The 17,996-nt window shown below is 39.9% G+C and overlaps 1 protein-coding gene and 1 non-coding gene across 3 annotated transcripts; one reads left to right on the top strand and one right to left on the bottom strand.

The window, feature by feature from the left end:
• Positions 1-30: 30 nt before the first annotated feature.
• LOC145787632 (uncharacterized) lies at positions 31-17,412 on the top strand. 2 transcript variants are annotated; one of them, XM_082599412.1, is made up of 4 exons: positions 31-503; positions 12,995-13,001; positions 14,087-14,306; positions 15,136-17,412. In XM_082599412.1, the coding sequence occupies exons 1-4, from the start codon at positions 74-76 to the stop codon at positions 15,334-15,336; spliced, it is 858 nt and encodes a 285-aa protein (XP_082455538.1). In that variant the 5' UTR covers positions 31-73; the 3' UTR covers positions 15,337-17,412. The 2 variants fall into 2 exon arrangements, with proteins under 2 accessions (XP_082455538.1, XP_082455537.1); XM_082599411.1 differs by lacking the exon at positions 12,995-13,001 and having other exon boundaries at positions 14,077-14,306.
• On the bottom strand, positions 7,309-7,410 carry LOC145788018 (U6 spliceosomal RNA). Its single transcript, XR_014291479.1, has one exon. It is a non-coding gene; the product is annotated as a U6 spliceosomal RNA (small nuclear RNA).
• Positions 17,413-17,996: the final 584 nt, after the last annotated feature.

Genomic DNA, 17,996 nt, shown 5'->3' with positions numbered 1-17,996 from the left:
ACAATTGTATTTCAAATAGTCAATAAACATAAGAAATTTTTCAACGTTTACCAAGTGCGTTGTTAAAAGACCCATGGAAGCCAGTGCTTGTTCCGCTGCGAGAGTTCTTCCTGGTACTTGTCACGGTCCAAATCCTTATTCAGGATGGTATCATGGTGCAGCAACTCCACATCAAATCCCTCATCCTCCACCACAAAGTTCTTTTCTTCATTTTCCTGTTGCTCCCGGAGGAGCTGCATCTCAAGTAATGGGGAGCAATCAAGCCAATTCTCAGATGTACAACTTCCACAACCAGTACCATCAGTACCACACAGTCGCAACTCCATCATCTAGCACTCCTCCAGGTATGAATGTCACCCATGGCTTTATAGGAAATCCTCATCATCCACCTACGTTTGGACACCACGCAGTGAGTGGAGGAGAGCATGGGAACCAAGTTGGAGCAATGAGAGGAAATTTTCACCCAACAGCATTTATGTTTAATATGGATCGCACTAGCGAAAGTAAGTTGGAAACTGTATTACTCAACTAAAATTGTGCCATTTGAAATGTTAAAATTCCAAATAAAACAGTTGGTTGGTTTTGAATCTTTATCCTCGGACTGACAAAGCTTTGATTGGTTATTTCTGATTGTTTCGCACTCTTGTAGAGGTTTTTGACGCGGGCTGGGGCTTTGTAGTTCACCCTGCAGCATCTGCTTTTGACGTTGGTTCAAATTTTTTATATAAACTGATTGAAATTGGAAACTTGTAAACTGATTGAAATTGGAAACTTGTAAAACGTTCTACAGTAAGCGTTAAAAATTTGTGATGAAAATTTCCAAAAAAATATCAGCATTGAACTTTCTACTGTATATCAAACATTTGTATGTCAATTTAAACTGCATGTACTACAGTAGACAAGATATCAGGTAGTTTCATCTCTACTTTCCCTACTTGTGACTTAGCATTTGTGCTTTCTGGTTGACTCAAAACCTTCAAAAAAATAAAAAATATATTTGTTGTTTTTATATTTTAAACTGGAAATAATAGAGCTCTTTCCCGGACCGTTCAGTAGAATGTGTTTATGTCTATGATCTTTAGGCAATTTCAGTTCCAAAACCATACGTTATAGAAAATGTTGGGAGCGATGTTGTCTTTGTGGTCACAAAGCTTTCAAGTTGATAAATTATTTGAAACAAAGAAAGTGGCTTACTTTTCACCTTCTGTTGCGGCATCACTTGATAGAGTTTTACTATAGATTTTGGCTGAAAGTACTCTCCCAGTGCGTAGTTTTCAGGTGTTTTATTTCTGCATTTTTTGGAAGAGGCTTCACGGACCCCCTTCCTCTAGGTGTATTTCCTTGAGCAACACCTTGAGCAACACCATTTTCAACATAGAAAAGTGCTAAAATGTACAAAAGTAAACTGCCTAGATAATCAAATGATGCGGTGCAGGCGCGGATTTATGGGGGGGGGCCAGGTGGCCCGGGCCCCCCCAAAATTTTGCGAAAAATTGTACGTTTCCGCATCAAATGGTTTGATATGCTTCTAAACAGCTGATATTAGTCCCTCGGCATCACAATTGATGAAAATGGTTGTTTTAATGTCTATTTTCTAGCATATCGTATATGTCGTAGTATCATTGTTCATATCTGTTTAGCTTTTTCTTTCTTTTTAACTGATTTTCAAATTTTCTGGCCCCCCCCGAAAAAAACTCTTAGATTCGCGCCTGATGCGGTGGTTTGGAACTTATATTATATTTTTACTGAATTGTATGAGTTTTTACATATTGCCAGATTTTGCTGTCATTTTGCTTATTGTTAAACAATTTAATTTGATTTCGGTTGAATTTATTTAACTTTTTTTCAGTACTTAAACTTATCTTTAAAAATACATCTGCTTACATTCAGACTGAGAGTTACATTCATATATTAGAACCACATTTTCACACGCTGTCAATAGGAAGGTTCAGTTTTAAGCTACAAAAAGTTAACGATTTTTATAACTATACAGTTAAACAACTACAGAAGCAATATATTACGTTAACTACGTTTCGATATGAAAATAACACACTTTTCATTAGCTAGTTATAAAAGTGCCTATTTATTGCTTATTTTCTTGTGATGTTTAACAACACATAGAGGCTATTTCTTGTTATGACGCCGTGAAAATTCGTTTTAATGTGAAGAAAATTTGTCATAAATTTATTTTGTGACGCAAGATTACCAGAGAATTTTGCTGGTATTAAATTTATACAAGTCAAAGCTGCTGATTTAGTTGTTGAAAAAAAGCATTTACAGACTGTTTCACAGCGGAGCAACTGAGTGTAGAAAGAGAACTGTAAATTTTAATGCTTCTGCCGCACTTTGCTGTAGGAAGGAAAATTCTATACAATTCTTTGAGAAGACTAATAACCTCTCAAAATGGACGAAGCTTTTCATTTTTGTAGCTACAGCATGAAGCTTTTCTTTTTTATTGTAACCATTTATAGAATACCAAAATCATAAAAACAGTAGGTCTACCACTACCAGCATCACACGTTTTAGCCTGGGCTATCAGCAGTTTCAAAAAGCTAAAATAAATATACCTGACGAAAGAGAGTTATGAGGTCAAAGCCACAACCCTTCATGATGATTGCAGAAAGAATGTTAACTTTTTCGATACATTTAATTTTGTAACTTTATCAACTATGGCGCTGTTAAAAAATTACGCTTATGCAACTCTGAGGTGAGCAGGCTATCATTACGAAGGATAGATTATATCAAACAACAAGCCCAAGGATTTTGCTTCAGTTTAACTTACAAAAATAAAGCAATTGATGAAACTCTACTTTATGATTTTAAGTCAATTTAATGTTTGATGGTGCTCAAATGACTCTAAAAAAAATATTTTTCAACTTAAAAATTTTAGATCAACAAAATTTTACGATATCCTTTTATGATATTTCTTTCTGTGGATCTTGGCTTAATTACGTCATGGATAGCTCTGTCGCGCCAAAACAGTGACGAAATGTGATCTTACTATTTGCCATCCAGCCTTAATGGAGTTGAACATTAAATACACCCATTTTCTGGCGACTGAAAATTTGTTAAAAGACGTGCAAAGACAATTCACCTATCTTGCAGAATCGTCTAAATTCAATGTCTTTTCGTTATGTTGGAACATCTAACACTAAGAAGCAACAGTGGATTTAATGTGACGCATGTTTAAAATTTAATACCAAAAAAAGCATTACTACAAATTTTTCGGATTTCATGAAGTACCGAGATTTTACGAAAAAAACTTTTGATGTACTTTCTTGTGTTTTTCTTTTTGTTTTTGTGCAAAATCAATATTGGTGTATTTGGCCTACTGTAAGTCACTAGAAAGAACAATTAAATGCGTTTCTTTGTCTGGGTTATCTTTCCGTCAGCAACTACACTTAGCAAGCCCCATTTTGTTACACACTGAGTAGTAGGTATAAGCTCTTTTTCAACATCTCTCTTAACCTGGCATCGCACCAAAATCTTATAATGTCAGCCAGGACATCGCTTTCAAAAAATAATTATTTTTTAAACAACGCCGGATCATTCACTGGTAATGGGTGGTTAAGGATATGAAGCAGCATCAACTGTTGTGTTTCTTCTTGTATCGAAAGAAAAACAATGGCTGCTGCGTTGCACTTTGAACAAACCGTACAAAGATTGCTTGTTCAGAGCACTAATAGCTTTGCTGAGTAGAATGTAGATTACCATGCGGACACCACAAATTGCAGAGGCGAACCCAGCAAGTAGCTTTAAGGAAGCGATTTTAACAATACACAATGATGTGTAATTTCTACGTTAATCCGACTTTACAAATACACCGTGAATAAAGTTACTCTACCGTGTTTTAGGGGGAGACGATCCCCCTTGATCTGCCATTGACTGATTTGGGATGAAGTGTAGCAAATGACTCAAAATAAAAACATCGACACGTTTGATTTAACAGCATTGTGCAAGTGGAACTCCGTATGCTAGTTGTTATAAAGGCAGCAGTCCCAGATAGCCTGCATTATGAAAATTTTTGTGTTGTGCAAATGTGATGTGCCGAAACTAAAATACCCGCTAATAAGATTCATAATTGTGTTTCGATTGTGTGGTTAAATGCTAATCAATGTTCTCAATTTTCACAAACTTTTTGTGGATCAACAAATTACTCTTGACCTTGCTGTGGGGTGTAGCCTGTGCAGGCAACGATTTTAGATCATGAAAATGCAAAACTACATCCGCTTTTTGTTTATTCACCACATTAGAAGGGTTATGTTTTGTCCTGATTTATAAAACTATGTAGCCTACTTTTTATGGGTTCTATGAGAGCAGTGAAGTTGGTTTTAAAGTAATTCAAGGTTTTTCTGTTGACGTAAAAAAGCGAGACGTAAAAAAATTGTGAAATTACCAATTACCCTTCTAACGTTGTCGGAAAGGTAAAGCTGAGCGCTCCATGACGTAATGTCCCTTTCAGTGTAGACTACATTTGAAACTGATTTTATTGATCACAAAAAAGTAACAAATTCATTTTTACTGTATCAAGTGCTCATCTTAACAAACCTTTAATGGTCACTTTAAACCACTAAAAGGGTACAAATTGGTAATGCCTTACAAACCAATTACTTTCACCCACTGTACAACAGAAATCTATCTAGACGAGAAGAGTTTTAAATGTTCCAATCGTGGACACTTCTCTTTCACGTCCAACATTTTGTGTCATTTGCGTCGCAGTATTGAAATCGTGAAACCACTGTTTCTCTGCAATTTTCAACGCTTCAGAGACTACAATTACCCATCTAATTTTATTTAATTTATACCGTACTGTAATCGTTTTAAAAGCTTTGAATTAAGCTTTAGCAGTGGTTGAGTTTTACGATCAATTAAAAAAAACTTACGACAAAATAAAAAATCGGACGATGATCAAAATTTAATGGAATTCGATTAAATATTTATTCAAATCATTTTGTGACTTTCACGATCTTTTTAAGAGTAATACAAAACCTCATTCAAACGCCCTGTAACTTGACTCATTGGGGACGTCACAACTGACAAACTTTTTAGGAAGATGAAGAAGAAATTTGCAATAAGATGATATTAAATAATGAAAATTGATATAGCGGTGAAATAAAAATTACTATTTTAAAAGCATTGCTGTTTTTGAAATTTTTGCATTTGGTGATCAAAATATTCAAATGTTTTTTTGGTGGTAACTGATTATTTTAAAAGACTTGTGACATGGAAGGGTTTCGAATCGGCCTTTTCACAAAGCCTACACTTCATACTTGGTTGCGGTTCCGGACTTTTCTATACCTGAAATGCTTTGCTATAATATGAAGACTTGACAAGCGACAATAAATACAATGATAGCAATTTTTTTATTATGATAAATGAGCTATTGGAACAATAAAGCCCAAAATAGCTGTGTGTGGTCTTGCCAAATTTCTATCTTTAGTTACTAGAGTATTTACGTTATTGCGGTCGTTGAGCTACCAACTTGTTATGAGCCTTTCCACTGTCATGCGGTTTGACTGCATGTAAAGATTATTTTCGGCATAATTTTTGACGCATTTTCGATATCGAAATGATTAAAACTCTCTGATCAATTTCATCTGTGTCCCAGCAAGTGAATTAGTCCTTTGCGACATAGAGTCTACGACTTCAGACGTTGGAAATAAGATTGATTTTCCGGCTAAAGTCGATTCGTACAAAATAAGGTTTGAATCTTTATGCACAACTGATGTTTATATGAACAAATTTTTATGTTTTAATGTTGCCCAAAAATTTTAAGGCGTTTTCATGTTTTTGCATTGCTCAAACTTGCAGGTGTGACATTACAATATTCGCACATGACACAATGTTTTGTCTGCCAAGGAATAAAATATTTCTGCATGTGAATAACAATTCCATTTTGTTACTTTTTACAAGGACAAAAATAAATTAGTGTCGTACGTATTCTTGCAAAGAAGTATTTCTTTTTTTGTTTTGTCATAAACTTATTACTAACCTATCCATTGTTGGCAAAGGCTATATATAAAGCGATATATTTTTACAGCAATGAATCTATATTTGATTCAACGTGTGAAAATACTTCGCATATCAAACTTAATATCAGTATGCACCAAAACGTTGATGGAATCATAAGAAACTGCTTGCTGAATCAGCTCAAAAGTATGGCAGTTACAGAATGAAAAATAATAAGAGATAATTTGAAATAGCCTACAGACCAACCAAAAGCCTGACCTTGGAATGTAGTCTGACACAGCTCATAAACTGCAAGAGCAAATACGCGCAATACTTTCTCTTGGGGTCATAAAACTTCAAACAAGCTATCAAATTTGCTAACTATTTTATGGCTTTTTAAGATGTTCTCTCTTGTTATTATGGTTTTGGGCAACAACTATGCCTTCCAATATTCTATTTCAATATTTCAAACATCTGCCTAGAACTAATGCACAATTTCTTCAATTGTTTCCTAGTAATGATTGAGGTTTTGTTTGGAATTGCTAGAAGCATAAGATGCAAAATTTACCGCTTTTGATTAATTGTGCTATTTTAAACTTGTTTTAGGAGGTAAATTTCTGTCTAGAAAATTAGCTGAAATTGGTTACGATAGAAGGTTGTGCTGAAAATTTAGTAGCATTATGATTTGCAACACTATATTTTCAACGCACCCCTGTCTCTGCAGAATCAATAGGTTCCGTAAGCGAAACTCATCTTACCTCTTTTTATATCCCCGACGTTTAGGTCATACAATTTTATTCTGAAAAGTCTAACTCAGGGGTCACCACATGGCGGCCCGCGGGCCGCATGCGGCCTGCCACGCTGTATCGCTGCGGCCCGCGGAAGGTATCAGCGTACAAGCATAACCAAAAATACTTTTCTTGAGGGAGTTAAAGAGCACGAAGGCAAAAAATACTTTCCTGGAAGCATATTTTCGCATTGCATACGATTCCACCGACCGACCAATCAGATTATAGTTCTAGGTGGGGGTTGCTTAAAGTTATTCCAATGCGATGTCCAGCCACACTGTCCCAGCGGTTGATTAAAACGTCTGTTTTCGAATTTTGAAATTGTCTGTGAGCATAGGGTTGCTTATTTTAAGTTTGCAATTGTCATGTAAACACTAGTGCGAGTTTCACCGTTATTGTGTTTCACGAGCAGTGTTCTCTTTATGCAAGTTTTTGTTGGCAAAATGGGTCGGTGTGCCAACTCAATTTATAATAAATTTACAATATATTACATTTAAATTTAGAGACTTTTTCTGATTGTATTATGAAAATATTTAGCTTAGTAGGCCTACTGCAAAACGTTTTTTTTTTAAGAAATATGGAACGCTTCACGATTTTGCGTGTCATCCTTGCGCAGGAGCCATGCTAATCTGTATCGTTCCAATTATAGTATATGTACTGCCGAAGCAAGTACTGCAAAATGTTGTTAATCAACAAATTCTTGCCACGCTGATGAGCACCGCAAGTGACAGTTGTCTATAATAAAAGAAAGACGGTTTTATAGATTCTCACAAAAAAGGATGAAAAACCAACTCATTGCTTTTTTCGAGGGAAGACTGTTCATAAATTACGATTTTTCGGTGATTTTCACAAGCGTTTGTTTCAATGGTACCTGGTGTGATGATGTCTAGTTTAGCGTTGGTGGTGCCTTCAACATTTAGTTGCAGAATGGTCGACCTACAACAGCTGGTGCTGTTCGCCCTGACAAGGGCGCTGTGCTTGGTCTGGGGGTGCCATTCTTCTTCTTCGTCGTATGAGCTGTTCTTCCGGACTATATGCTTGGGCATGATGTCATCAGCCACTCGACAGTTTCGTCATCCAGGGCCTTCAGTCCAAGCGTTCCATGTGGTGGTTGATGGATTGGGCAGTCATGGACGACATGATCTACTGTTTGGTCTGTGGCGCCACACTCGCATCGCGGTGAGGGAGCCAGACCCCATCTGCACATGTCTGAACGAAAGCGACCGACGCCGGTTCGTAGGCGGTTAAGCCGGACCCACGCAAGTCTTGCGAGGGACATTCCCGGAGGGTGGGGATCGATGTCGGGTAGGAAATCACGGAGTCGGGAGGTGTTGTTTTGCCACTCCATGTTCCATGTGTAGTTCGTCCAGTGTGCCGCACTTATTCCAAGATCTTCAACGTTGTTCAGAAGCTGTCGTGCGGCGGGCACAAATGGGCGTCTTGATTTCAGTCGCTGCTGTCCTCCAGGTAGGCGCTGGAGTGTACTGTGGAGGAGGTGGTCGGGGTCCAGTGCGCGACGAGCAAGGGAAATCATGGCTCCTTTGCGGCGAAGCTCAGCAGGTTGGATGCCTGCAAGGATGGGAAGGCAGTCCGTTGGAGTGGGACGCAGGCATCCAGTCACAGTGCGTAGTGCGTCATTGATGGCGGTGTCAATGTGGCGGGTGTGAGAGCTGCGGCACCACACTGGTGCGCAGTACTCAGCGGTAGAATGGACGAGGGCCAAGGTAGCTGTGCGAAGGGTTTTCGCATCAGCTCCCCAGCCGGAACCCGCCAGCCGCCTCAAAAGTGCAACGCGCGCAGATAGTTTTTTGCGCAGTGACTCCAGGTGTCGTCGGTACGTGAGTGACCTGTCCAGGGTTACGCCGAGGTAGGTAGGTTCGGCGCAGTAGGGGAGGTGTTCGTCATCGGTGGTAACGTTGATCTCACGTTTTGCTTCCTTGTTGTTTAAATGGAAGGCCGCCGACACTGTCTTTGCCTTGCTGAGCTGTAGCTTCCATTTCTGGAGATATGTTGATATAGTTGACATGTCCTGGCTTAGGTTCCTCTCCATTGACTGCCAATCTCCGGCTGGATGCAGGAGAGCCAGATCGTCTGCATAAGCATACTTCCTGGAGATGGTGTCAGGCAGGTCGTAGATGTAAGTGTTAAAGAGGAGGGGAGCCAGGACAGAGCCCTGTGGGACGCCGTTCCTGAGTCGACGAAGTCTACTTCGTCGGCCGCTACCGGTGGAAAGGGTAAAACTGCGGTTTTGCACAAGTTCCATAATCATATGGACCATGTGCCTGTCAGGAAGGAGACGGAGTAGTTTGCAGGTAAGGCCGCTGTGCCATACAGTGTCGTAGGCAGCCGTGAGATCGACAAACACGGCGCCAGCCTTCTTTTTTGCCGAGAAGCTGTCCTCGATGTCTTGGGTCATCAAAGTGACCTGGTCTACGGTTGATCTTCCGTGGCGAAAGCCGGCTTGTTCCCGAGGGAGCTGAGGGTCTATTATCGGTTCGACACGGGCGTAGATAAGTCTCTCGAGTATCTTGAAGGGGATACAGAGCAGAGAGATGGGGCGGTAGCTCTTCGGATCCCCTGGGGGCTTCTTCGGCTTTGGGACTGCAACCACTAGGGCTCTTCTCCAGATTCTTGGGATGCGCAGGTGGCGCAAGCAGCAGGAAAGGAAGTCTTTTAACCAGGACCTCATAGAGGGGGCAGCTTGGAGTATTAGTTCCGGGCATAGGTGGTCAAGGCCCGGGGATTTGCCTGGCTTTAGGTGCTGGAGGGCGGAGGCAAATTCTTCTGGGGTAAACTCACCAGAGATGTTGCCCTCGACAGGTGTTGGGACCTTCCAGAGGTCCGTCATTTCCTTGAGGACGGACTTGTCTAATTTACGGTCTCTCGTTCTGTGCACTCCATTTTTCACAAGTTGTGAGGCGATGGAATTTGCTGAGATGGGGCATTGGCGACGAGAGGCACGTGATCTGCCAGTGAGGTTGTTGAGTGTACTCCATGCTGTGCGGCTGGAGTGCGTGAAGTCGATTGAGTCTATGGCTTCTGTCCAGCGCTTCTTCCTCTTTGAATCCAGTCTTGCCAGCAGGGCTGTTGCTGAGTTGGTGGTGGCGGTGCCCTGGGGGGAACGGAGGAAGTCGCGGTAGAGCCTGTCGCACTCCACATCCCAGCAAGGTATGTAGTTTTTCCGTCGACCTCGCGGGATGGAGTCTTTTGCCGCAGATATGATTGCATCACAGAAGTCCTGGTAGGCTTCATCCACTTTGATGGTGTGTGGGGATGGGAGGTACTGCGTAGCTTCGTTTGTGAGGAAGCTGTAGTATTCCCAATCGGCCTTTCTGAAGTTCCATCGCTTGACAGGCTTGCTCGGAATAGGTGTGGCGAGCAAGAGGGCCGTGATTAGCGAGGGTCGGTGTTGAGACCTTGGGAACTTCTCTAGCACACGTCTGTCCGGCTGGCGATCATCGGGGTCATCACTTGCGAAAGCCAGGTCTAGGTTCGTGCCAGTGTTCCAACGACCGGAGTGGAAGCTCGGTGCGCCCTTGGGATTGTATAAGAGGGCGAGGTTGTTGTTGGTTGCCCAAGCGGCCAGACTTTCTCCGTCGTTGTTGATGGAGTTGTAGCCCCAGTCAGTGTGGTGGCAGTTAAAATCGCCAGCGTAGAGGCTGGGGTGGGGGAACACTGGGATGGCTGTTGATGTTATCCGCGAAGGTGGGGGCTTGTAGACATTGACGATGTTGTAGCCTGCTACATCTACACAAAGCCACTCGATCTCCGATTGAGCTTGGGATTGGTCAACCAAGGACCAGCTCAGCCGGTCATGGACAAACGTGGCGAGGCCGTGTTTCCTGCTGCATGTTGCGCCTGCGAGTGTGAAGTTGGTTATTACCAACTTATCCACAGATGTACAGTGAGTCTCCTGGAGGAGGATGATGAGGGCTTGATGCTTGGTGGCCAGGTGCTCGATGATGTTGAGCTTGCTGGCCGTGATGCCCTCGGTGTTCAGCTGCAGTACGGTGGGTCGTCGGTACTTTTCGACAGTGCGAGCACTGCCGTGCCTTGAAAAGGGCATTTCCCTACCCACCCTGCGCTGAACAGTCTCATTAGCTCTTGTTTGACAAGCTTCGTTTCGCATACGTATTTTGTATAATTTCGTATGTTACTGACTGGTGCCATTCTGCCATACTGCACTGGTGCCATTCTGATGATTGTTCTTCCGCATAACTTTATAGCGACAGTTGTAGCAAGTTTAGTTTCCCAAAGTCGGTACTTGCGGGTGCGGCCACGTGGCGGTACTTGCTTTCGTCGGCAGAGAGTGCTGCTTGTGAGTGTGGTGAAATGCAGACGGCAGCACACATTATCAAGGATTGCCGGCTGTACAGACCTCCTCATGGTATGGAAGGCCTAGTTTCCATCGATGACGACACCAGGCAGTGGTTAACCAACGGATGCCTTGACATATAGCGACAACACGAGAGAAGATGGTAGGCCTACCTGGTTTCTTTTTCCCTGTTATTGGAGCCTATTTTTCGCTGATATGTTGGCAGGTCACTATTGTTGCCTGTATTGCGATGTGTCAAACATTTTCTTGTTTACTGAAACTGTTAATTGTAAGATATCTTTTGCGAAGCGAAGTAACAACACCACTCTTGCTTGGCGATGAATATTCTGATGAAACCGCTCGCCTCGCTATAAGTGCACAAAACAAGTGGCCTCTATTTATTAGGCATTGTTAAAAAAGTCAAAAGTGTTGTAAAAGGAGCTTGGCCTGGCAGTAGCGTTGTTCGATTAATTTTGTTGCTACGGTATTCTAACATAAATATGAACAACATGTAACGCTGGATACTGGGTACGAAATGCGTTCTTTTCCAGCATAAGAGTCAACCTACCTAACATTTTATTAGTGCGGCTCGCCACAGCTCTCCTTAGTGCCAAAGTGGCCCGCATGCAAAAAAGGTTGGTGACCCCTGGTCTAACTTATTGCTGCAAGTTATTTTTTAACTGGTTTGGTGAATTGTGGTAATGCTGATTCTGAGACCTTGAAAAGTCCAGTGGAATTAACGTTCATTGCAACCGACTGGTGTTTTTCACTTTCAGTACTTCAAGATCAGCGAAAACGCGCAGAAAGCTTTATTTACTTATACAAAAATACCTTTAACATCAAAAAGCGTTGAACATTTTTTAAATAGTTTGTTGTTAAGTTGTCGCTTTAGAAATGCGTCTTTGAAATTTTGTGGCACTGTAAGCTAGTTGTTGTTAGCTGAAACATGGCTGACATGTCACAAGAAAGAACAAAGCGAATGATAAAGTGATGGAATTGATTGACTTAATTTTACACTCATATTATAGCACTAAAGAACAAATTTAATAAAATTCCTCTTTGTTTCCTCCAGTTGATTTAACCATTTGATTAAATTTCCAATTTCATGATGTTTGCCGTCGCGAATGCACCATTTTATCGCGTAGTTACGACCATACCTATGAGAGGGCATTCAAAAGGCGCAGGTGTTCTCTTTTCTGATCTCAATTTTTATGGCAAGGTTTATGTCTTCGTACACTTCTAGCCTTGTTTGGACAGCAGGTGCCCTGACGCTTTTGATAGGTGTTTTTTCTGATATTTTTATATGTTCTAATTGTGTGTTAATTTTGTCACAAATTCAACAGTTACATTTAAAATTGATTTATGCATCGCACACACTGGCTGGCGGAAAATTTTTGCTTACATAGTTTCGAGCGTGTTTTCTCTGTTTTTTTGTGTATTTTTATGGACATGCATCTGATTATTCAAAACTGAAAGGTACACAAGCCAAAAAAGATACAACATGGCTTTTTGTCAGGCATAAAAATACCTTCTGCGAAACCCTAACCCACATTTTTGAGTGCTGATTTGTTATGTAATCTCATGCGTCATCGAACGATTTTGTGTACGATCTCGCTAACATAGTCTCGCTTATAATTTAGTCACACAAGTGCAGTGACGGATCTTGGTTTGACTCCAGCCGGATCACCTCAAACACTTTATTTGTGGCACTGATCGTGTTCTTTTTTGCGTCGTGAACCAATAAAGATATACCAGGATAATATAGTGCACAATGTGCATGCACTGCACATGATGCACTGCACATGATATGATATAAAATTAAAACAAGTCTCCAGAAAACCTAAGCAGTTGCAGAACGACAACTAGTAAACAACTCTTTGAATACACCATACTACTTCATCATTACTTTTTCTATTTGATTTAACGTTTGGTTTAAGGCTAGGGTTTTAGTTGTTTTATTAATGGAGCAACATTGAAACTTTAAAATGGTGTCATAACAAATGCTCAGATTGTGGACAACTAAGCAACATCTCAACTAAAAGTGCACACTCCTTACTTTTGTTGGTGGCATGTTCTAGGAGTGTCAAACATTTGTAATGTTGTAGCTTTAGAGAAAATCTGTCGTTGATGTGTTCAAAGTAATTCATTAAGTTGGGAGACAACTTACCCAGACAGTAAATCTGGGTAAGTTGTTGAAGTTGAACCAATGTAAAAATGAAGGATTTTTTTTCTGGATAGTGATTCCAGCGTCGTCGCATCACATAAATATTTGATTTGCATTTGCCAAGAGATGTGACGTTAACAGACAGAAGTCTCTCATCAATTCAACCAATTCAGATTTGTGACGCCTGCGTTCGCACATCTGCTGAAAAATTAAAGTAAATTGTTGCTTGTAAAGTATCCTATACCTTCGCATCCTGTACCAACGAAATGTTCTGCTATCAATCTTGCGACTTTGTTTTATTTTGAATAGCCAGTAGGCTATTTTGTAAACACGGCGTGGTTCACCCTTACGTATTAACACTTTTGATGTAATACATTGATTTGAACTTAATTTCCAATACCGTCTTGCATAGAAAACTCTAGTGGTGGTTATTGTGAAAAACTCAGAAGCTGTCCATGTGAGTCAGTGGTAGGCTATGTTCTAGATGCCTGTTTGCGACACCTCAATGTGGCCATTGAAACTACTTTGAACACATACGCACCAAAATAAATGGCACTTTGCGTAAGTTTACGTTGAAAAGTAGTGATAATACTAAAGATTGGTATCAGTAGGGAAGAAAAATATGCAGTTGACAAGGGCCCACTGATAAATTTTGTTGCATATAAATACTTTGGTGTAAACTATAAGTAACAAAAAGATGAAATTTTATAATCAGCTTACCTGAAAGGCGGTTTCTAGGCCAGATTCTCTTTAGGTTTCACCCTCATGGATATTGCTTTCCAGTACTTTAAAACATTTTAATTCAGCGCTCTGTTTAAGCCTAAAAATCTCTATAAACCATACTTTTTTACGAATTACAGTTGCTATGAGTCAAATGCAAAGAACAAGAAAGAAGAGGCAGCCGTATAGCAAGTCTCAAATCAACAATTTGGAACAAGAATACAGAACTAGCAACTTCATCACTCGACAAAAGCGAGAACTTATCGCCCGTGATTTGAAGTTATCAGACAGACAAGTGAAAATCTGGTTTCAAAACAGACGAGTAAAAGATAAAAAGATCAAGCAACGAGAAATTAGAGATTCCCAGCAGGTGAGACCAAATAGCCTGCAATGCAACTTACATTACATTGTGAGTTAGAGATGATCTCTCTCCTTTCCAGGCACAGATAAAGTAAACATAAAATTCCAAATAAACAAAAGCACAGCATTTGTTTTTAAAAAATGATATGGTTTCCTTGAGCGTGTTGTTAAATTTCAAAACTTTGAAAGACAAAGCCTGATGCAATTGCAGCTTATCAACATGTTATATCTTATACTTTTTAGAAATCTATATTCACTGCTTGGTTTAGTTTTGAATCTTTATTATCGGACTGATAAAGCCTTTGATAGGTTATTCCTGGTAGTTTCGCATACTTGTTGAGGCTCTTGACCCAGGATCGGTTACCGAGATTGGCAGAGTGAAGTGTTCCGATTGTTGCCGGGGAATTATTCCATTCGCTAGGTGCCGCTAAATGGAGAGCATCAGCCTGAAGTGCGTTGCTCAAGCGCACGCCACGAGAGTCGAACTTGCGCCGCGTGATCTTGAGCCGGGCGCGTAACCACTGAGCTAATGGGCGGATTGTATTGTTGCCATTGCCGTATTATTGATCCTACCATACTTGCTTGTTAAACATGAGTTTAATGAAATGGAACACTAAGAAATGATAAATATAGGCTAAAGCTTTTCTAAACATGACTTTCATTTTACAGTCGATCAGTGCTTATTTACATCCAGATCTAGTAACCAAATAATGATGCACGAGCCTTTTGTTAGACCTTTTTTAGGCTACCTAGTGTAAACTTGCAAAACGATTCGACTGAAGATTGAAACAATATATTATAACAGCTTTTTGTAAAACTTTAAAACCTGTTTCTTTCAGAGTCATCATGTCACTGCCAATGGTCAGAGAGAAAATCCTATAAAATCTCAAGTCTCGTTCGGTCACCGACATAGCCAGTCATCAATTCAGCACATGCCACGTGAGCTACACCAGAAAGGAGAGGAAATAAATTTATCCCACTCCGCAATACACAATATTTCGTCGTTGTCTTCTGCACCTAGTCACATTTCAGTTCTGTAAGTCGCTGTAGGGTTGGACGTTTGACTCTCCGAGAATACCTGACAACGTTTAAACGTTCCAAGACGAAATTTTGAAAGTCTTCATATTTTCAAACTGACAGCTCTAGAGGGAACTATGTGACTGACAGGAGGGAAGAAAGTCAAAAAGGTCTCAGGCAAGAAAAGTTTAATAAATGACTTCCTCCTCTCATATTTTTAAGGTCAAATGAGGACGAACATCTAACTAGCTTAATTGTTTTGCATCAGCCTCGCCGTATGATACAATGAATGACCCTAGCAGAAACATTTTGTGTGAAAAAATAAGTTCAACAATTAATTTGCATGTTGAAGATAAATTTTTCAACTTTTGTGATGATCGAACAACCTTCGAGTCTCTGCCACCGGTAAGGCAGCGACTTGGCGGATCATAGTAGGAAATGCAGTTACCAAGCTAATCACAAGAGAGGGAGAGAGAGGAGTTTGTTTTATTTGCCTTCCTAATAGGCTAGTAGTCGAGAAAAAGAAACAAAATTACATAAAAATCAAAATATAGCAATAGAAAGGTCTGGCAGCACCGAACAACCTTGCGGTTAACCAGTCAAGGTGCTGCCAGAATAACAAATGATTTTTTGAATAAAAACGATTACTGCTGTACTTTAAAAACAAATAACTATCTTGGTGTTTGTCTGCACTTGATTAAAACAGCAGAAATCACTCTTTACCATGCAACACCGCCACCTAGTGTTTCAAAAAGGTGAGCAGTAACGCGTTCTTCAGTTTGTATGCAACCAACCATGACTGTAACAAATCAACTTCGTGATTCTTTCATGCTTGAATTCAATGTCTAAACGAGACAAGAAGTTTCTGTTTCCTTAAATGAAAGTTGTTTCTAATTCTAATAGTCGTCATTTTTCTAAAAATTTTCTAATAGTCGTCATTTTCCTGTGGGCCTTTGAAGCTATTTTAAATAGTGATTCAATTTTTGTTGGATTGCATTTAGTCAAAAATGTTCGGTGGGTCTTACAGCATATCACCTGAACACAACAATCTTGCAAAAAATTCGTGAATTACATGGCTTCAAACACTCTTAAAATGTTTCATAACTCACATAAACTAACAGAGTCTTTTCAATGACTTATTTTTATTATTTCAAAGCTATTGAAATAACAAAATTTGCCAACAAATAATTTTTAAACTGTAATTTCTCAATCAATATATATCTACGTAGCCTACAGGGACGTAGTCAGGGGGCCAAAGGGGACAATTACCCCCCGGAAATATTTCAAATAAAAATTTTACACTCTGCTACAGCATCATTTGGCAAAATTTTATTATTGATTCAGGGCGGTAGGCTGACTCAAAATGCGCAGCTTTAAAGTATTTTTCAAAATTTCCCCAAAAATCTTCCCCACACCCCCTATGGGTTCTCCCACTTTGGTGACTTCTTTACGGGCTCCTTCACATTTGCATAAATACTTATTTGCCTCCCCGAAATTTTGTGCTGGCTACGCAGCTGTTTTCGTAGGCTACTACGTTTACAGTGCCATCGAAAAATACGTTTTTGAAAAGGCTAGTAAGGCCCACAGAACGTTATTCATAGTTTGCTATTACTTTTTGTGGTTAAACTGAATATTATACACGATACACCCGTTTCTTTTCACTGTTGATAGTAGTCATGCTTGACTGACAGAAATGTGGTACTGTTTACTGTTTTTTATATTTCTACGATATTTTACTGTTAATCATGTTAGCTTCAAGTACCACATTACTTGTCGAATATATTGCATTGTTTGATATTCTTTCAATGTATTGCCCGTTGTGATCATTTTTTTATGTGTTTATTGCATCTGGAGTTGTCTTTCAAAAAATAAATAAGATTTTAACTATAGTAAAAGTATCTCATGCAAATTAATATTTTCAATGTAGAAGTGCTGCATGAAACTTTACGTTTTGAGTTTATCAAACTATTGCAACTATCTCTTACTTTTCTTCGGTTAAGAAGTTTCATGATTGTGGAAGTTCAAAAGTCATTTTAATGTCTTATTGGTGTACCGTACTTGTTACTGAGTAGTAAGCTATTACATTCAAATACAGTTCGCTCTCAATGTCGAAAGTCGTACCTGGGTTCTTACCACTCATCCACGCAGCAGTCAAACATGAGATGTCCATATGCTGATAGCTTAGGAATATAACTTAGTAATCACTCAAACAGGACAGTAAACAAAGAGCCAATATTTGTAATTGTTCTGTGAGCTCAGTGGAAGTTATTCTTTCAGCCAATCAAAAAAGAAATCTTGCTATGCTTGTGAGTGTTATGCTGAGGGACAGATCGCAGACCATATCAATGGTTCCACCACCTGAGCGAGTGAAAGGTCTGTGTCATAGATTGAGAAAGCTAAGACTGGCTTCTCTCTAATAGCCTTCCAGTGCAGTACAGGATTCTGGACAGGATTCAGTACAGGATTCTGCAAAACGATTAAACCTCGGCCCTAGTAGCACAAAATTAAAACATTTCAAGCTTGGTTGAAGTCTATTCATTCAAGAAAAATGCAAAAAATCTTTGCTAAACCATTTGATTGAAACGTCAATCCTAATCATAACCAAAGAGGATTGCAATCAATGCGTAGCCCCACGACAGGCTACATTTACATGTAAGAGGTAGAGAGCTGTGACACTTAATCT

This window comes from Aplidium turbinatum, chromosome 18 (assembly GCF_918807975.1).
Source record: "Aplidium turbinatum chromosome 18, kaAplTurb1.1, whole genome shotgun sequence".
Classification (NCBI taxonomy): Eukaryota; Metazoa; Chordata; class Ascidiacea; order Aplousobranchia; family Polyclinidae; genus Aplidium; species Aplidium turbinatum.
This window is presented reverse-complemented; position numbering and strand designations above follow the sequence as displayed.

Excerpts from the sequence above, each read along its gene's own strand:
- LOC145787632 (XM_082599411.1), top strand. The coding sequence starts at position 74 with ATGGAAGCCAGTGCTTGTTCCGCTGCGAGAGTTCTTCCTGGTACTTGT. Across the intron at positions 504-14,076 it reads TATGGATCGCACTAGCGAAA|TTGCTATGAGTCAAATGCAA; the intron begins GTAAGTTGGAAA and ends TACGAATTACAG. Across the intron at positions 14,307-15,135 it reads AAATTAGAGATTCCCAGCAG|AGTCATCATGTCACTGCCAA; the intron begins GTGAGACCAAAT and ends TGTTTCTTTCAG.